The 21,450-nt window shown below is 43.1% G+C and overlaps 1 protein-coding gene across 1 annotated transcript in view; it reads left to right on the top strand.

The window, feature by feature from the left end:
• LOC308678362 (multifunctional procollagen lysine hydroxylase and glycosyltransferase LH3-like) overlaps nt 1–21,450 on the top strand; it is a 52,237-nt gene that overhangs the window by 1,124 nt on the left and 29,663 nt on the right. Inside the window, exon 2 of the mRNA XM_081345500.1 lies at nt 21,317–21,408. Coding sequence (XP_081201626.1) covers nt 21,317–21,408 — 92 coding nt within the window. The remainder of the gene's footprint in view (nt 1–21,316; nt 21,409–21,450) is intronic.

Raw genomic sequence — 21,450 nt, 5'->3', positions numbered from 1 at the left:
AGTCCTCGATTTCCATGGCGATGAAGCTCAAAGTGTCTGTTGCTAAGTGAGAAATTTGTTAAAGTGAGTTTTGCCCTCTTTTATGACCTTTCCTGCCACGGTTGTTAAGTGAATCTGGTTTCCCTATTGCAGACATGTCAAACACAAGGCCCGGGAGCTGGATCCGGCCCGCAAAGTGGTTTCATGTGGCCCGCGAAGCCATCCTGGAAACAGGGAGGGAACGGCCCCCACTGCCTTGGCCCTGGCCCAGAGACCCTCCTTCTGCCAGAGACCCTCAGATCTGTCCCACTCCTGCCCGGGCCCCCATAGGCACCCTTGATGCCAACGATGTAGAGCTGGCCAGTGGCATAGCGTGGGGTGTGCAGGGGGGGTCGGCCGCACCGGGCGCAACATCTGGGGGGGCGCGCTCGCACTCGCAGCTCTCTGCCCCTGCCTGGCTCACTCACTCTCTCTCATTGCAGTGCTGGCTGTGCGAATCCAATCCGAGCCGCCGGGTCGCCGCCCACTGTGGAGGGGGGGGTGCCAGGCGTGTGGTGCGGTTAGGGGGCGCAAATTACTTGCCTTGCCCCGGGTGCTGACAACCCACGCTACGCCACTGGAGCTGGCCACGCCCACCCAGTAGGCCATACGCACTCTAGCCACGCCCACCCAGTAGGCCACGCCCACCCTGGCCATGCCCACCCTGCCCCTTGAGGGCAACCGCAATGCTGATGCGGCCCTCAATGAAATTGAGTTTGACACCCCTGCCCTATTGACTTTGCTTGTCGAAACGGGATCACATGACCCCAGGACTTGCGACCATCCTAAATGTGAGTCAGTTGTCAAGTGTCTGAATTTTGATCACGTTACCATGGAGATGCTGCAACAGTCATAAGTGTGAAATACAATAGGTCACTTTTTTCAGTTGTACTGTTGTAACTTCAAAGGGTCACTAAACGAACCGTTGTAAGTCGAGGACTACCAGTATGGGTTTCTCATTCCCCAAATCCTCCCTAACATTCTGGCTGGGGGATTCTGGGAATTAAAGGGCCAATCTGTCTGGAGGGGACCACGTTGCCTCTGCCTGGAGCCTACACATGAATTGGTCACTCTAGACCAGGGCTTTTCACCCATTGTACCACTTTTGGGATATGGCAACATCCAAGTACCACCAGTCACCTAGCAAGGTGTCAAAAACTTAATGACCAAAAAAAAAAAGGAAAAAAGTAATGAAGTACAGGTAGTCCTCGACTTACAACAGTTCTCTTAGTGACTGTTTGAAGTTACAATGGTACTAACAAAAGTGCCCCCCAAGCCACAGCTGAGCAGGACACCTGCCTGCCTGCCCAGTGGCGCTCTTCCTCCTGTCCAAGGTTTTCATTGTTGTGAGCATTTATGTTGAAGATTGGCAGTGGGTGTGGGGTGGGGAGGTGTTTGGTTTTTATTTCCCCCCCCACTCTGCTGGGTGGTTGCAGCAGGTTTTGGTCACTTCACATGACCCTGGGACACTGTGACCGTCATAAATATGAATCAGTTGCCAAGCATCTGAATGTAAATCACAAGACCCTGGAGATGCTGCAACATTCCAGCTGATCGGCACTTCTTCTGGGCTCAGCAGAAGCGCCAGGATCAGCGCCGAGCTCCAGCTGGAGCCTGGCGCTGATCCTGGCGCTTCCGCTGAGCCCTGACAGCCCTGCAGCTCCAGCCGTCTCTCGCTCAGGCTTGTGCATGTTAGGAATTGTTGTGCAGAGGTCTCCTTGTGCTACCAAGGAGTTGCACAGACAAGGAAGGGTATTGAGAGCAGTTAAAGATCACAGTAACCACAAGATACACTGAGTTGTGAAAATAGAAAGTAGTTTACTTTAAGGTGGTGTAAAAATCAAAAATGCACAGTCAAAAATAATCAGTCCAGGTCATACACAAAAATAACAGTCCAAGTACAAATCCTAATACAAAGTCTTCTTACCGGTCCAGAGGTCAATACACAGTTCAGGTTTATCACAGTAGTAAACCAACAGTACAGCAAAACAGTAATAGTAGAGAGCAGTGAATTCAGAGAGAGAGAAGCTACGTTCCTAGCTCCCTTATATGGCCATGAGAACACACACCCATTGGCCAATTGACATCTTAAAGTCACAACATCATGGTTTATATATTTTCAACCCAATATGTAGGCTATCATCATATGCCTAACAGTGCAGTGCTGCCACCAGTTCAGCTCATTTCCCTCCTCCGCTACCACTTTTCTAGGATGATCGCGTACCACCTGCCAGGTGCCAATGTACCACAGGTGGTACCCATACCACTGGTTGAAAAGCCCTGCTCTAGAAAGCTGTTTTGACAAGGCTAGACAATTTGGCCAGCATAAGGTTGAGGGCCTTATTGAATTCAAATACATGCAGTCCTTGACTTACAACAGTACATTTAGCGACCATTCAAAGTTACGATGGCGCTGAAAAAGGGGACTTATAACCGTTTTTCACCGTTATGATCTTTGCACCATCCCTGTGATCGTCTGATCAAAATTCAGATGCTGCTTGGCATCTGTTTCATATTTATGACACAGTTTCCGTGTCCCGGGGTCATGTGTTCCCCTTTTACGACCTTCTGGCAAGCAAAGTCAGTGGAGAAAGCCAGAGTCACTTCACAATTTCACTTGTGACTAACTTATCAACTGCAGTGATTCACTTAACAGCTGTGGCAAGAAAGGTCATAAAATGGGGCAAAGCTCACTTAAATGTCTCGCTTAGCAACAGAAAATTTGGGCTCAATTGTGGTCGTAACTTGAGGACTACCTTTAGTGGGCTGACTCAGAAACCAGGTTAAGTCTGTTAGGTGAACGTAGCCAAACTGCACGTGTCTGAGTTGGCAGAGAGGAAAGAGAACATCCAGAGGTGCATTTGTGGTGTTTTCATCTGCTATTAAGAGAAATATTTTGGGAGCAGCAGAAGTAAAAGGAAGATGGTGGTGGACATCTAACGGGACCTTCTCCAAGAGGTTCCGAAGGAAGCAATTGAGATTTAGAGGTATACTCCTCCTGACTACGGAGGATCCACTTTCTGTCATTATCTCTGCAAAGTGCTGGCCACTGATGAATTTCCTTAAGGACGTTATCATGGAAGTCCCACTTGAATCTGAATCTGCAAAAATAACAGTGCTTGAGCAGGAAGATGGGCTTGCTTCTTCTAACTTTACTGCCAGTCAGCCATCACACAGATACGGTCAGGGCTTTTTTTCTCATAGAACGCTCAGAACGGAGTTCCGGCACCTTTTTTGGATGGAACCTTGTAGGGTAGGCAAGGCGGGTTGTATGACATGTGAGTTCCGGCACCTTTTTCTTTTACAAAAAAAGCACTGGATACGGTGATGCATTTAAGAAAGGGGATGGAGAAGGGAACAAGTCCAACCAGTTAGTAAATCGAGAAGGGTATTTGGGTTAAAATGCTAAAATGCTAAATGTTCAGGGAGGGAGTTTTGGCAGTGTTGATTGGAACATAATTGTGGTTGCTCAGTTGGAGCAGAAAGGGCTGTTTCTGTCAAGCCAATCCGCATCTGTTCTTTAGATTAGAAGATTTAAGGCTGACTTTTAGGATCAGATTTGAACTGAAGCTCAGCTCTGTCTAGTGTTGCTGAAAATTCAGCAAGAGTACAGCTGATTTCTCACAGTGGCGCTGCCACGGAATGTGGCTGTTCGGATTCTTGTTTAAACTCATTTCTTGTGAGTTTCCCGACAAACTATAGTTTCGTGAGATGGGCAAAGGCGGATATGCATAGGGATGTACGTGTGAACCATCAAGAAGGAGAACAAATCTTATTCATTACAAGTAGTCCTTGAATTACAAGCATTCGTTTAGTGACCATTTGAAGTTACAGTGGCCCTGAAAAAAGGGACTTATGACCGCTTATGACACAAACACTTTATTTTATGACATATGACTTAGTCGTAAAATTTACTACTTCAGTTTGAGTTTTAAAATTTAATTTTTGTTCTGTTTTAATGACTTAGTTTATGACTTAAGGACGCTTAAGGACGGTTATAGCATCCCCATGGTCACATGATCAAAATTTGGAGGCTTGGCAACTGGTTCACATTTATGACAGTTGCAGTGTCCTGAGGTCATGCGATCCTCTTTTGTGACCTTCTGACGGTCTAGGCCAGGGGTCAGCAACCTGAAACAGTGAAAGAGCCACTCGGAACCAGTTCCCTCACAAAAAGAAAAACTGGGAGCCGCAAAAAATGTGTGCGCATGCGCGTACATGCATGCATGTGCAGAACATGGTTTGACTGAAGAGTGGAGCCAAGGCGAGATATGCACCTACCCTGCATATTTGAATTGATTGGTTGAACTTTTTTAGTCCCACTTTTTTTTTGGACTGCACATGGCAGAGGACTGGGAGCCGTAGGAGATGGCTGAAAGAGCCGCATGCGGCTCCGGAGCTGTGGGTTGCAGACCTGTGGTCTAGGCTAAGACAATTGGGGAAGCCAGATTTACTTTTCAGTTGTGTTACTAATAACAACTGCAGTGATTCACTTAACCACTGCTGCAAGAGAGGTCATAAAATGGGGCAAAACTCACTTAACAACTGTCTTGCTTAGCAACATAAATTTTTGCTCTTAATTGTGGTCGTAAGTCAAAAACTACTTGTAATCTCTGCGACTGTCATGAGATGAAAGGGGAAAAAATTCAGCGTATCTGGAGAAAGAAAGAAACGGGAACATTCTGCCATATTTTGTCTTTCTTTGCTGATGCTTTGAGAAATATTGTTTAGTAGTGGGAGATCAAAAATTGTGTTCCACTGTGCATGCAGACAGGTGAATGGAAATTGTAGTTTTCATGTATTGATTGGCTAGGCACCAGGTTAGAGATGGTTACTGTTTACAAATTAATTGGTTAAATTTATATTCCATAATACATGTAGTCCTCGACTTACAAGAGTTCATTTAGTGACTGTTCAAAGATACAACATCACTGAAAAAAGTGACTTATGCCACACTTATGACCGCTGCAGCATCCTCGTGATCATGTGATTAAAATTCAAGTGCTTAGCAACTGGTTCATATTTATGACAGTTGTGGGGTCCCGGGGTCATGTGATCCCCTTTTGTGACTCTCTTGACAGGCAAAGTCAATGGGGAAACCAGATTCACTTAACAACCATGTTACTAACTTACTAACCACAGTGATTCACTTAACAACTGTGGCAAGAAAGGTCATAAAATGGGGCAAAATTCACTTAACAAATGTCTTAGCAACATAAATTTGGGGCTCAATTGTGCTCGTAAGTTGAGGACTACCTGTACTCTGATGTCCAATTTTTCCCTGCAACAACAACCTTATGAGGTAGGTTTGGCTGAGAGAGAATGGTTGGCCCAAAGCTTCTGTGTCTGGGTGGACTTGAACCCGAGTCCCCTCAATCCAACATATTCAACCACATTTGCTGTCATTCAACAACCTGTTGAGATCCAACTTTTTGGAAAGGACTTTTTTTTCAGAAAATACTGCAAGGGGATGCAGCATGGTTGAGAAGGTGCTTTAGGAAATGATGTGGTCTGTTCAGGATGTCAATATTCTTGATTACAGTTTCCATGCCAACTTAACAGTACAAACTGAAGGCCCGTGTTGGGGAAGGCTGGTGTGAATTCCACTCCCATTTCCCAGTTTTTGGTCCTTCTGTACCATTTCTGGGGGAACCCAATAGTTCTCCTTCTTTCCAGAGATTAGGAAACACGCTTTTCTATTACGTAGAGCTGAGATGGGGAATGATGGCCCCTTTATGATTTGTGGACTCCAACTCCCAGAGTTCCTGTCAGCATTCTGGCTCAAGAATTCCTGTCAGAATTCTGGCTCAGGAATTCTGGGAGTTGAAGTCCACAGGTCATAAAAGGGCCGTCATTCCCTACCCCTGACATAGAGGTTGGTGTTTGTTCATTTTTTTCAATACAGGTTTCCAGAATTCTAAATGTTTGATGTTTTCTCTGGACTCTTTTATTAGTGAGGTAGAAAAAAAACAGGAATATTGCATTCTAATATTGACGAACTAGATACTAGAACATTAGTTCTCAAGCTTGGCCAATTTATGACATGTGGAATTCTGGGAGTTGAAGTCCACACATCTTAAGATTGTGAAGGTTGAGAAAAACTGAGCCAGAATGTCCAGAAAGAATGAAGATTAGAAAGTAGAAAGTTTTGGCATCCTGATCACATAGTGTTTCCTTTATAAAACTTCCCAGCTTTGCATATGCTATTTAGAAAGTTATCATTTCTTTGAAAGCTGCACGCTACCAAACTAAAGATTACTTTTGAGATGAAAGGCATTTGGATCCTGATTAATATCTCCCTGACTTGGTTGACGGTGTGAATTGAAAGGATGAGCTGCAATGAGGTTTGAGGAAACGCCCCATTGCCAGAAAAGTGATAGGGAGGGTGGTGTTTTGAAAAGGACAAAAGAAGAGGGCGAAATAGTTCTTTCCAATTTTAACAGCTCTGTGATCGCAAACTTAAACCTTTTCCTCTTTGAGCTCTCTGGCCCAGGCTGAGAATTTTAATTTTAGTTTTAATTTTAATTTTAACTGGGGTTTTACTTATGCAGGGACGAATATAATTTTTTAAAATCTGTTTTGAACTTTTGTATCTTTGTTTTTAGTCACCCTGTAAACCGCCCTGAGTCCTTCGGGAAAGGGCGGTATATAAATGTAATAAAATAAATAAATAAATAAATGTTGGAAACTACAGATAGACCTACAACACAGTTTGTGTACTGACAGTTTGAAGTTACAACGGCACTGGAAAAAAGTGACTTATGACTGTTTCTCACACTTACCTCTGTTGCAGTAACCCTATGGTCACGTGATCGAAATTCAGACGCTTGGCAACTGACTCATATTTATGACGGTTGCAGTGTCCCGGGGTCATGTGATCCCCTTTTGCGACCTTCTGACAAGCAAAGTCATTGAGGAAGCCAGATTCACTTAACGACTGTAGTGACTAGCTTAACAACTGCGGTGATTCATTTAACTGTGGCAAGGTCATAAAATGGAGCAAAATTCACTTAACAACTGTCTCATGTAGCAATAGAAATGTTGGGCTCAATCAGGGCTTTTTTTGTCATAGAACGCCCAGAATGGAGTTCCGGCATCTTTTTTGGATGGAACCTTGTAGGGTAGGCAAGGTGGGCTGTATGATGTGTGTGAGTTCCGGCACCTTTTTTTTTTAACAAAAAAAGTACTGGGCTCAATTGTGGTCGTAAATCGAGGACTACCTGTAGTTATATATTAGATTTACCATGCCTTGATTTCATGTTGATTTAACACTGCCGAAAGCCTAGATCGTATTGGTTTGCAGCCTGAAAACCAACCTGCAGATAGGTTGCACTTTTTCCTAATTTCTCTCTGAATGTGTTTTAAATCTGACTTTTTTGACAAAAGCGAGGGGAACAGGACTGGATGGTTTTGATTAGTGTACACTAATGGAAAGTAGCATGCTTCAGTATTGTTGGTCATCTGTTTCCAATCCTGTCTGTCTTAGTGCTTCTTTGAACTCTTCTCAACATTTGAATATAATCCTGCTTTTTTTTTGGGGGGGGGGAAATCATGCAAATTGCACACCAGGCTGGCCAAAGCAGGCTTAAAAATGGACAGTTCTCCACTTAATATTCCAAATTGCTAAATGTCTTCTCCTTCTGCCCTTCCCCCCTCCTTTCATATAATTATTTCTACTGACATTACTCAATAGGCTAAATGACTCTCAACTTCCCTTTTTGTGAAAGCTTCTTCTGTTTGCAAGAGGGAGTTCACTGTCTGGGGAAGACAGCTGTCCGGCTCTGGAAAAAAAACAGCTTTTTCCAACCAACACGTAGGCTGCATTCCAGCTTGAAAGAAATGCTATTTGGCTGGGGTGCTGTTGGAGGATGGTTTAAAAGGGAGGTTGTCCAGTTCTGTGAAAGTACGAAGCTGACCTTAGCTGATCTCCAGGGTGGAACTGGAGCTGCAGAGCAATTGCAGGGTTTTAGGTTGAAAGTTTTAGGTTGAAAGAATTCTCAGTGGTAAAGAACGTCTCGATGGTTTCCAGGAAAACACTAGAGATGCCTCCATGAAGTCATCAGGAGTCAATGGTGACTCAAGGAACAAGTTCAGAACTGACAGGTTTAAAGGTTCAGGCTGGTTTGGACTGCCCAGAATGCCCCATTAGATTGTGGGATCTATGCACTTAAGATAGACGTAGGGGGCATTGGAGTCCTTTCTATTGTCCTTGAATACCTCCCCAAATTATAACAAGAGTTCTTTTGATGTTCCTTGGCTGTTCCACCTCTCCTTCTTTCTTTAGGAGGTTCAGGAGAAAGCAAGGCTGGCTGTGGATCTCTGGAAGCCCCTCGTAATAAATACACTTAGCCTCTTTTTCTTTCTGGAATGTGGCACAACCTATTTGGCCATTTCATCCACAGCTCTGGTCTGATCCCTGTGCATATTCCAATTTTCAAGTAATGTACATAGTGTGGAAACCAAGCCAAGAAATATTTGTGGGGTCCTTTGGTGCTCTATGAGCTTACTGGTTTTCTTGCAGACTGCGTTGATGACGTTAGCTAGTTTGGTAGTGAAATGTCTGCAAGAAAACCACCAAGCTCAGAGAGGACTAAGGACCCCACAAGTTTAATCCCGAGCTAAAACTGCTTCCTTTTTTTCTGTAAAGAAACACTTGCATAACAACACCTCACTAGTTTTTACACTTCCGTCTCCTCTCAGATTTGCTCACCATCCATTTCTTTGCTTCTTAAGATTCTTGAGCGCTGAATGGGACCTTCCTAGCTTCTTCCTGATTGGACATTTTCCCCCACTTTAATCCCACTACTGAATTTTGTGTTCAACCTGGATAAACATAGCATTTTATATACAGTATACTGCTCAAAAAAATAAAGGGAACACTTAAACAACACAACATACTGTATTTAGTAGTAGGATGTCTTATCTTATGTTCCCTTTATTTATTTTTTTAGCAGTATATAATAGGTTCTGGAATTCTTTGCCACTGGCAGACACGAATCTCAAACTTTTCCAAGAGAGGAAAAACGGTGGCTTAAAAAGTTTGCCAGAGAAACTTTGCAATGGGTTGGTTGGCTGTCAAGAAACAACATGGTGGTGGCCAAAACGGGAAAGCCTTACCCAGAAATCGTTTTGTTGTGTTTGGAATAACTTCTCTGGTCCAAAGTAATTCATTCTTGACAACCACAAACCTGCCCCTTAACAAAACCAAGGATCCTTCAGTTTCCATGAGGTAATACTTTTTTTTAATTTGCAAAGACAAAAATAGGGCAACGCAAGGGTGTATTTTTAAAACCAGATGCTAATTTTGAAAATGGAAATCGTACTGTTGTTCTGGGGGCTTTGCAAATCAGCAGGTGACTTCTTGCATCAACAGAGGTTTGATGTTTGGGGCTAGCCTTCCCCTGGTGGAAAAAGGATAGGATAGAAATAGAAATAGAAATAGAATAGGATAGAATAGAATAGAATAGAATAGAATAGAATAGAATAGAATAGAATAGAATAGAATAGAATAGAATAGAATAGAATAGAATAGAATAGAATAGAATAGAATTTAGGAATAGAACAGAACAGAACAGGAATAGAATAGAATAGAATAGAATAGAATAGAATAGAATAGAATAGAATAGAATAGAATAGAATAGAATAGAATAGAATAGAAATGGAATGGAATAGAATAGAATAGAAAATAGAATAGAATAGAATAGAAAAGAAAAGATCAGCATAAAATAGAACAGAATAGAATAGGAATGAAATGGAATAGAATAGAATAGAATAGGAATGAAATGGAATAGAATAGAATAGAAAATAGAATAGAATAGAATAGAACAGCATAAAATAGAACAGAATAGAATAGGAATGAAATGGAATAGAATAGAACAGCATAGAATAGAATAGAATAGAATAGAATAGAATAGAATAGAATAGAATAGAATAGAATAGAATAGAATAGAATAGAATAGAATAGAATAGAATAGAATAGAATTTAGGAATAGAATTTAGGAATAGAACAGAACAGAACAGGAATGGAATTAGAATAGAATAGAATAGAATAGAATAGAATAGAATAGAATAGAATAGAATAGAATAGAATAGAATAAAATAGAATAGAACAGAACAGCATAGAATAGAATAGAATAGAATAGAATAGGAATGAAATGGAATAGAATAGAATAGAATAGAATAGGAATGAAATGGAATAGAATAGAATAGAAAATAGAATAGAATAGAATAGAATAGAATAGAATAGAATAGAATAGAATAGAATAGAATAGAATAGAATAGAATAGAATAGAATAGCATAAAATAGAACAGAATAGAATAGGAATGAAATGGAATAGAATAGAATAGAATAGAATAGAATAGAATAGAATAGAATTAGAATAGAATAGAATAGAATAGAATAGAATAGAATAGAATAGAATAGAATAGAATAGAATAGAATAGAATTTAGGAATAGAATTTAGGAATAGAACAGAACAGAACAGGAATGGAATTAGAACAGAATAGAATAGAATAGAATAGGAATAGAATAGAATAGAATAGAATAGAATAGAATAGAATAGAATAGAATAGAATAGAATAGAATAGAATAGAATAGAATAGAATAGAATAGAATAGAATAGAATAGGAATGAAATGGAATAGAATAGAATAGAAAATAGAATAGAATAGAATAGAATAGAACAGCATAAAATAGAACAGAATAGAATAGGAATGAAATGGAATAGAATAGAATAGAATAGAATAGAATAGAATAGAATAGAATAGAATAGAATAGAATAGAATAGAATAGAATAGAATAGAATAGAATAGAATACAGCTGGAAGGGACCTTGGAGGTCTTCTAGTCCAGCCCCACCCCCCCACCCCCGCTCAAGCAGGAGAACATGCATGTTTAGATGCGTGATTTCCAAGGTTGGTCATCAAAAAGCAGACTTGGACTCAGAGCGTGGTTCTTTGTAAAACAAAATTCTGTTCTTTTGTTCCATCCTGAAGTACAGATAGTTCTTGATTTACAACAGTTCATATAGTGACCGTTTGAAGTTACAAAAGCACTGAAAAAAGTGACGTATCACCATTTTTCTCACCACCATTGCAGTATCCCCCTGGTCACATGATCAAAATCCAGAAGCTTGGCAACTGGCATGTATTTATGACAGTTGCAGTGTCCTGGGGTCATGTGATTACCTTTCATAACCTTATGATAAGCAAAGTCAATGGGGAAGCAAGATTCTCTTAACAACCGCGTTACTAATTTAACAACGGCTGTGATTCACTTAACAACTGAGCCCAAAATTTCTGTTCCTGAGACATTGGTTAAGTGAGTTTTGCCCCCTTTTTATGACCATTCTTGCCAGAGAATCACTGCAGATGTTCAGTTAGTAAGATGGTTGTGAAGTGAATCTGGCTTCCCCATTGACTTTGCTTGTCAGACGGTCACGAAAGATGATCACGTGATTACCCCCCCCAGGATATTGCAACAGTTGTAAATATGAGTCAGTTTCCAAGCATCTGAATTTTGATCACGTGACCACGGGGAAGCTGCAATGGTCGTAAGTGTGAAAAACGGTCATAAGCCACTTTTTTCTGTCACTAGACCAGGGGTAGGCAACCTTGGCTCTTTTATGACAAGGTTGCCTAAAGGTAAAGGTAAAGGTTCCCGTGCACTTGCGTGCTAGTCGTTTCCAACTCTAGGGGCCAGTGCTCATCTCCGTTTCAAAGCTGAAGAGCCAGCGCTTCTCCGAGGACGTCTCCGTGGTCATGTGGCTGGCATGACTAGACGCCAAAGGCGCACGGAACGCTGTTACCTTCCCACCGTAGAGGTCCCTATTTTTCTACTTGCATTTTTACGTGCTTTCGAGCTGCTAGGTTGGCAGAAGCTGGAACGAGTAATAGGCGCTCACTGTGTTACGTGGCACTCGGGATTCAACCCGCCAAACTGCCGACCTTCTGATCAACAAGCTCAGCGTCCTAACCCACTGAGCCACCGCCTATCCCTGCACTAAACCATTCTGTGCTGAGAACTACCTGCATATTGTGAATTTCAGGTCCTATCAGCTGCAGCAAGAACAGTCCATAACAGGTGATTTGTAGGACGTAGTCTGAAACCTCTCCTAGCGGTCAGATCATCTATCCTTGCAGAGGCAGTTGGCTGAGTTTTATTGGAATGGGATGAAAAAGCTGATGCAGCTTCTTGAAGGGGACGTCTGCCTTCCACAAAGGCCGTCTGTGTTTTCATCCTTCAGCTTTAATAGCCGTTGTATGCCAAAATAGCAGCCTTGGCTGTTCCCCAAAGTTGCATTCCAGATCCAGGGAAGGCTTGCTGAAAACCCGGAGGCCCTGCCACAGCCTGGCATTCTCAAAGGCCAGCCTTGGTAAAAAAAAATAGTAAATTTAAAATTTCTATTTATTTTTTTTAAACATAGAGCCTATTTTTGTTTTTTTTTTAAAATCAAAAGTCCATCATCTTATTGGGTTCAATAGTTCAATAATATTCATGAAATACAAATACTGTATATGCTTTGGGTTTTTTTTTCACTTTTAATTTTTATTTTATCTTTGTAACATAAAATAAGGAAATACAAAAGCAAATAATAGGGAACAAAGTTAGGAGAAAGGGAAAAAGGGAAATGTGGAAAGTAAGGGGGGGTGGGGAGAAAAAAAAACGGTGTTTGACTTCCGACTCTCTCTGTTGCCGTAAAATAAGGCATTAACATCAAACTTCAACTATTTACATTTCTGTAGTATGAACTAGCCATTCCTACATCAACAGATCAGTCTAATCAGTAAAACCCAAAATCAAAGAAAGTAGCATTTTTTCCCACCTCAAGCACAAAGAACAGAAGTGGTTTCCAAGTAGAAAAAAAGTACTTATTTATTTATTTTTATTTATTTATTTATTAATGGGACTTATATCCCGCCCTATCTCCCGAGGGACTCAGGGCGGCTAACTTACCATATATTCTTTGCTTTTATCAAAACAGTCAATTTAGTCATCTCTGCTAGTAAACTCAAAATTTCTGATGAGAAGCTCCCATTTGTTGTTGTTAGCTGCGAAGTCGTGTCCGACCCATCGCGACCCTATGGACAACGTTCCTCCAGGCCTTGCTGTCCTCTACCATCTTCCGGAGTCCATTTAAGCTCACGCCTCCTGCTTCAGTGACTCCGTCCAGCCATCTCATTCTCTGTCGTCCCCTTCTTCTCTTGCCCTCCACCTTTCCCACCATGAGGCTCTTCTCCAGTGAGTCCTTCCTTCTCATTAGGTGGCCAAAGCATTTGAGTTTCCGCTTCAGGATCTGGCCTTCTAAAGAGCAGTCAGGGTGGATCTCCTCTAGGACTGACCGGTTTGATCTGATCGCCTTGCAGTCCGAGGGACTCGCAGGAGTCTTCTCCAGCACCAGAGTTCAAAGGCCTCAATTCTTTGGCGCTCAGCCTTTTTTATGGTCCAATTTTCACTGCCATAATGCCATTTAAACCTTTGGGCCAAAGGGGACATTTAAAGCCAAGCCAAGAAGCAATGATTACTCAAGTCTTCCAGGAGGAAAAACAGCAGAGGGTTGAAATGTCGGCTATAATGCAACATCAGCTTATTACAGATAGTCCTTGAGTTATAATAGTTCATTTAGTGACTATTCAAAGTTATGGCACAGAAGCTTCCTAGGTTCCCAAGTTACTAGTCCTGTGGATCCCAACATTACTCTGACACCAATATTATTACAAGTAGTCCTTGACTTGCAACAGTTCATTTAGTGACTGTTCGAAGTCACAATGGCACTGGAAAAAGTGACCTAGGCCCGTTTTTCACCCTTAACGACCATTGCAGGATCCCCGTGGTCACATGATTAAAATTCAGAGGTTTGGCAATTGACTCATATTTATGACGGTTGGAGCGTCCCAGAATCATGTGATCATCTTTAGCGACCTTCTGACAACCAAAGTCAACGGGAAAGCCAGATTCACTTAACAGCCATGTTACTAACTTAAAAACTGAAGAGGTTCACTTAACAACTGTGGCAAGAAAGGTCGTAAAATGGGGCAAAACACACTTAACAAATATCTCGCTTAGCAGCAGGAAATTTCAGCTCAGTTGTGGTTGTAAGTTGAGGACATCTTGTAAACACATTGTGTCAATACATAATTTGGTACAGGAATCAAGCTGTACACGTTGACTCAATTCAACCATCTGTGGCTTTCTCAGACCACAAGAGGACTTGGAACTTCCCTGTGGATTTTCCACCTTTCCAGCTTAGTGGAAATCGGTGCCAGCCTGCTCAGAGACGAGCCACGTTGGCATTAAAAGCTTGGCAGAATGGAGAAAGAGTCTCTGGGCCTTGCTTTTTGATGAACCCTTCTATGATTCCAGGCTGTTAGATGTTAATTGTGAAAGTACCTAAATATCTGGGAAATGTCCTCCAAGAAAATGGGGATCCCTGTAAATTAAATCAAAGTTCCAATGCTTTTTTTTAAAAAAAGCAAAACCATTTAAACAAAGATGTTGTCACGAGATGCTTGCCTCTCACTGGGAAGGTTGAGAGTCCAATCCTAGGTAGTGGTAGTGTTTTGTTTGTGTGCAATTGAGAGATAATAATAATAATAATAATAATAATAATAATAATAATAATAATAATAATAATAATAATAATAATAATAATGAGGAGGAGGAGGAGGAGGAGGAGGAGGAGGGGACCTTGGAGGTCATCTAGTCCAACCCCTTGCTCAGGCAGGAAACCCTATACCATTTCAGGCAAATGGCTGTCCAGTCTCTTCTTAAAAACTTCCAGTGTTGGAGCATTCACCGCTTCTGGAGGCAGGTGGTTCCACTGGTTAATTGTTCTAACTGTCAGGAAGTTTCTCCTTAGTTCTAGGTTGCTTCTCTCCTTGACCAGTTTCTGTCCATTGCTTCTTGTCCTGCTTTCAGGTGCTTTGAAGAATAGCTTGACTCCCTCTTCTTTGTGGCAGCCCCTGAGATATTGGAACACTGCTATCATGTCGCCCCTCACCCTTCTCTTCATTAAACGACACATACCCAATTCCAGCAACCGTTCCCTCTATGTTTTAGCCTCCAGTCCCCCAATCATCTGTGTTGCTCTTCTCTGTACCCTTTCTAGAGTCTCAACATCTTTTTTACATCGTGGTGACCAAAACTGGATGTAGTATTCCAGGTGTGGCCTTACCAAAGCATTGTAAAGAATTTATGATTTTAACATAGATTTTATTTCTTAGCTATTACCGTATATACTTGAGTATAAGCTGACTCGAGTATAAGCCGAGACCCCCAATTTCACCCCCAAAACTGGAAAAAGTTATTGACTCGAGTATAAGCCGATCCGCCGTTCTGCAAGCCTCCGCCACCGGCGGAGGCTGGATCCGCGCTCTGCAAGCCTCTGCCGCCAGCAGAGGCTCGATCCGCCATTTTGCAAGCCTGAATACACAGGAATACCCTGTGTGGCCGCGGCTCTCGGGGAAGCCCTGGCTGTCCGCTTCCTCGCTCCACGCTGCCATTCGGGGCCCGCGCGTTCCCCGGGCAAATCGCGGCGCCCAGCAGGCGAGGAAACACGCCCGCTCCAGTCGCCCCCCCTTCCCTCAGGTGCGCGCGCACCTCCCCAAACCTCCCCAAACGTCGGCAGGTCTCCGGACCTCCGCGCCCTGCCTGCCTGCTTCTTTCCGCAGCGGAAAGAAGCAGGCAGGCAGGGCGCGGAGGTCCGGAAACCTCCCCAAACGTCGGCAGGTCTCCGGACCTCCGCGCCCTGCCTGCCTGCTTCTTTCCGCAGCGGAAAGAAGCAGGCAGGCAGGGCGCGGAGGTCCGGAGACCTGCCGACGTTTGGGGAGGTTTGGGGAGGTGCGCGCGCACCTCCCCAAACTTCGGCAGGTCTCCGGACGGCGGTGGCTTGGGAGAGGTGCGCGCGATCCCGGAAGCACCAAAGCCTCGGCCGCGCACAAGTCCTCGGTAAGTTTTTTTGTTGACTGGAGTATAAGCCAAAGTGGAATTTTTCAGCCCAAAAAGTGGGCTGAAAAATTCGGCTTATACTCAAGTATATACGGTATTTTATTCCAGAATGTCTAACTGGCTGTTTCTTCAGTGTTTTTAACTTGTTCCTGTCCTTAACTGTAATAAACGTTCACTTGAAACCTAGGTAGCAGCAGATGTTTCTCTCCTAGGGCGCAAAGATAAATTATCTGCTGCAAACTCCGTATGGCGTCAGGAAGGGCATCCGGCCAGTAAATGCTGAGTTCTATCCAGTTGCCCTGACTTTATCCCAAATTAAGGGATTAAATGGGTTTTAAAAAGGGAGTTGTTATTCTAAAGCAGGGGTATCAAACTGCCAGCCCGTGGGCCGGACGCGTCATCCAGAAGCCTCGCCCACCCCATTGACGGCAATGGCAAAACTCTCCCGATACGTTGCGCGACGTCACGTGACATTGTGAGTTTGACATGTCTGCTCTAAAGAATCAATAAATGTTGCTTTCGGGGCAGAAAGGGCTGACAGAGTTGAGGATGAAATAATATTTGACTACCCCAAAGGTGTTTTTTCACGAGGTAACTGGATTTTAAACGCATGGCACAACATAGGAGAACAAACCCATTTGGACAAGATTCAACAGTCCACCTCCATTTAAAAGACAAAGGCCACTCTTTCGAAGACAGCAAAGTTTGGACAGGGAGGACCACTGATTTGAAAGAAGGGTCATAGAGGCCATTTATATCAAAACTGAACAGCCCTCTCTCAACAGAGTGGGGAGGATCCGACATCGTCTACCACCTCTCTACAACACAGCCCTTTCAACAGTTCCAAGAAGGCTCCACACACATTTGCACCACTCAGATGACCCCGAGGACATAGATAAACCTCCAAGTGGCCTCAACGACTCTCTAAAATGGGTAGGTAACCTTGGCTCTTTTATGACTCATGGACTTCAACTCCCAGAATTCCTGAGTCAGCATGGCTCACTCAGGAATTCTGGGAGTTGAAGTCCATGAGTCATAAAAGAGCCCAGGTTGCCTACCCCTGCTCTAAAAGAAGGCAAATGACCAGCTGTCTGCAAGGAGTATAAATCCTTCCATTTCCCCACCATCCAGTCAGAGCTGAAGAAGCTTCCTGGATGAGAAGCGAAACGTCTTCAGAGAAAAACAGGGAACGTACAGTTGCCTACTGAAAAAAGCACTTTTGGGATGACTATGACCTGGATGACTGAGAAACTCCATAGACAATAGTTGACTACATGTAGTCCTCGACTTTCAACTATAGCCGACACCAGAATTTCCGTTGCTAAGCAAGGCAGTTGTTAAGGGACTGGCATCTGATTTTAATGGCCTTTTTGCCATAGTTGTTAAGGAAATCCCTACAGTTGTTAAGCGAATCACATGGTCGTTCAGTGAATCCAGCTTCCTCCTCTGACTTTGCTTGTTGGAAGACAGCTGGGAAGGTCCCAATGGGTGATCACGTGACCCTGGGAACTGCAACCATCATAAATGCATGGGAAGTGCCAAGTGCCCAATGTGGATCACATGACTATAGGAATGCTGCGACGGTTGTAAGTGCAAACACCGGTCGTGACTCATAAGTCACTTTTTCCAGTACTGTTGTAACTTTGAGTGGTCGCTAAACGAAGTGAAGGACTACCTGTAATTGACATAAATTTTAATAATGCTGCTTAATGATGGTGGTGAGTAAAAGAGGTTTATTAGCTTTGGATCTAGCACGACTGCTCTTACCTGGAAACCTAATATCCCAGGAGATACGAGGATTGAAAAAAAAATAAACTTATTTTTCCTTAAAAAAGAATTACACATTGTGTAAAGCTGACACTCACAGTGGTGGGATTGTTTTAACGTGACGCTTCTGAAATGCCAACCTGGCATGTTGTTGTTATTGTAAATTACGTCAGGTGTAGATTGTGAAGATTAAACAGTGACTTGCATTGTAAAGGGTTTGCCCTTTGTGTGTTGTTTATATGTGGTGCCCGCCCTGCAACCCGAAAATTATTTGAAAGGTGCCTCCGGGGCAAAAAGATTTAAGAACGGCTGTGCATCATATGAAATCAGCTATTATAATCGATTAGCCAAAGGGTTATGTATGGATCCACTCAATTGTTTATTCAATAAAACCACGCTTGGCATGGTGAGGTGAAGTAGGCCAGCAGCTCCACTAAACTGCTGAAGAAATAAATTTCTGCAATTTCATTTCATTCTAATATCCCATTTGGACCACACATTTCTTTTTTCTTTTAAACTCTTATTTTGTTCAAAAAATTAAAATCCAAAATCCAAAGGAAAAACAATTGAACAAAAGAAAACTAGGTAAGAGCGTTAAATAAAGTGAATTAAAAGGACCAACCCCCCCCCCACATATTATCTTCCCTAGCTGAATATTGACAAATACATCACAGCAATAACTTGCTCCCCTCCCTGCAAAATGGGTCTAAAATTTATAAACTTCTACATCTACTTGCTGAAGGGATGCAGTGGCTCAGTGGGTTAGGACGCTGAGCCTGTCAATCAGAAGGTTGGCAGTTTGGTGGGTCGAATCCCGAGTGCTGCGTAACAGAGTGAGCATCTGTTACTCGTCCCAGCTTCTGCCAACCTAGCAGTTCGAAAGCACGTAAAAATGCAAGTAGAAAAATAGGGACCTCTACGGTAACAGCGTTCCGTGCGCCTTTGGCGTCTAGTCATGCCAGCCATATGACCACGGAGTCGTCCTCGGACAAGCGCTGGCTCTTCGGCTTTGAAACGGAGATGAGCACCGGCCCCTAGAGTCGGAAACGACTACCACGCATGTGCGGGGGAACCTTTACCTTACATTTTACATCTACTTGCAACCAGATTTGACCTGTTATACATTATATATAATAATAGTCAATAGGTTAATCAGCAGCAAAGTTTGGACCATGCAAGGTTTGGACCATGCTCAAAGCGTAGACCAGCGTTTCTTAACCTTAGGAACTTTAAGACGTATGGACTTCAACTCCCAGAATCCCCAGCCAGCCAGGTTTGAGAAACACTGGTTTAGCATGTAAATCTCCTTAATCCCTTCCCTTTTTATACTCCTACCAACAATGCTGTGAACTAATTAGACAATCCCAGAGGTGGCTCCCCACTCCTAATCTAATTCACTGAAATTGAACTGACAAAATCTTTTTTAATTGACCATCCTATTCTTATAAATCTGTTATTTTAACTATGTTGTATTGAATGTTGAGGGAAATAGAGAAGGATGCTATGATAATGTAACCCGAACTATCTATTGAAAACTCTGTTATTCAATTGATTACTACCCAGGTACCATGATGCTTTCTAGATATATAGGTTGTGAATTGAAAAACTAATAAAAAATTGTTTACAGAAAAAGTGTGCACCATTGCCTGTTGTGATGACCCGTTGCCTGGAGGCGGTTCGGGTTTGGATGGGGAGAAACAGACTTCGACTCAATCCTGCCAAGACTGAGTGGCTGTGCATACCGGCATCTCGGTTGAACCATTTTTGTCCATCGTTAACGATGGGGGGGTGTGAGGTGTTACCCCCCGCTGATAGGGCTCGTAACTTGGGCGTCATCCTGGATTCGCGGGTCAGTTTGGAAGATCATATCGGAGCCGTGACCAGGGGGGCTTTTGCCCAGGTTCGCCTGGTGCGCCAGTTGCGACCCTATTTGGACCGAGATGCCCTACGCACAGTCACTCATGCGCTTGTGACCTCCCGGTTAGACTACTGCAATGCTCTCTACATGGGGCTGCCCTTGAGGACCACTCGGAGGCTTCAGCTGGTGCAGAATGCAGCCGCGCCAGTTGTGATGGGAGTCCCCCGATACTCCCGTGTAACGCCTCTTCTCCACGAGCTGCATTGGCTTCCAGTTGCCCTCCGGGTGAGATTCAAGGTGCTGGTGATGACCTATAAAGCCCTAAATGGCATGGGTCCAGATTATCTCAGGGAGCACCTGCATCAGCCTCCCATTGTCCTGTGCGCTCCCACAGGAAGGGCCTCCTTAGGGTTCCGCCAGTTAGGGAATGCCGGCGGGTGATTCCAAGGGGGAGGGCATTCTCTGTGGGCGCGCCTGCCCTATGGAATGAACTGCCGGTGGAACTTCGGACTGCCCCGGACCTTGGCTCATTTCGTCGGGACCTGAAAACTTGGTTATTTGATCTTTCTGGCCTGGACTGAGGGGTTTTTAATTTAATGTTAAATTTTAAATTTTAATTTGTTTTAATCGTGGGCTAGTCTTAATTTAATTCTATTTTAATTGTATTTATTTGTATCATTTAATTCGCCCTGTAAAACGCCTTGAGTCCTTCGGGAATAAAATATATATAAAATCAATTAATATATAAAATCAATTAATAAATAAATAATAAATAAATATGCTTTTTGTTTCACGGTATATAAAATCAATCAATCAATAAATAATAAATAAATATGCTTTTTGTTTCACGAGATCATAAGTGTGGGAAAACAGTCAAAAGTCAGTTTTTTCAGTGCCCTTGTAACTCCAAACGGTCCCTAACCGAATGATTGTAAGCTGAAGATTACCTGTAATCCTTTTCTACAAACTCAGTGTACCTGAACTCAGTGTGGCTTTTTGGAAGGAAAAGCAAAGGGGCGTTGGGTGAATCCTAGCTTGATTGAAGAATCTGTCTGACCAGGTTGGAAGGAAAAGAGCACGTCTGAATTTCCCCAGTTCACACTGAGCTTTTTCGAGTAATTGAAACCTTCACACAAAAAAAGCAGTTAAACAATTTAGTTTAATCTCCTGCCCTCTAAATAGCAAAGCCTTTGATATAGTTGGGGGATTTTTCTCAGCTTGCCCTCCTGGGCTTGATAGAGCAAGAAATGATAAAAGGTAAAGGTAAAGCTTCCCCCGCACATGCGTGCTAGTCGTTTCTGACTCTAGGGGCCGGTGCTCATCTCCGTTTCAAAGCCGAAGAGCCAGCGCTTGTCCGAGGACGTCTCCATGATCATGTGGCCGGCATGACTAGACGCCAAAGGCGCACGGAACGCTGTTACCTTCCCACCATAGTGGTCCCTATTTTTCTACTTGCATTTTTTTTTACGCGCTTTCAAACTGCTAGGTTGGCAGAAGCTGGGACGAGTAACAGGCGCTCACTCTGCTACGCGGCACTCGGGATTCGACCCGCCAAACTGCCGACCTTCTGATCGACAAGCTCAGCGTCCTAACCCACTGAGCCAAACGCGTCCCTTAACTTAAACTTAAATGATGGGCAGACCTAAAAACAATGCTTTTGCTTTTTCACTCTCTTGTTTTCTCATTTTGAATTCCCTTTTTAACTCCTCTGTTGCCGGGCTCTTTGCAGGCAAGCTCCTGGTCCTGACTGCAGCCACGGAGAAAACAGAGGGCTACCGGCGCTTTCTACGAACCACCAAATATTTCAACTACACTGTCAAGGTGCGTACTTTCTACCCTATTGAAAAAAAAAGAGAGAAGGTG

The sequence above is a fragment of the Vipera berus genome (genome assembly GCF_964194415.1).
Source record: "Vipera berus genome assembly, chromosome: Z".
NCBI classification, from domain to species: Eukaryota; Metazoa; Chordata; class Lepidosauria; order Squamata; family Viperidae; genus Vipera; species Vipera berus.
This window is presented reverse-complemented; position numbering and strand designations above follow the sequence as displayed.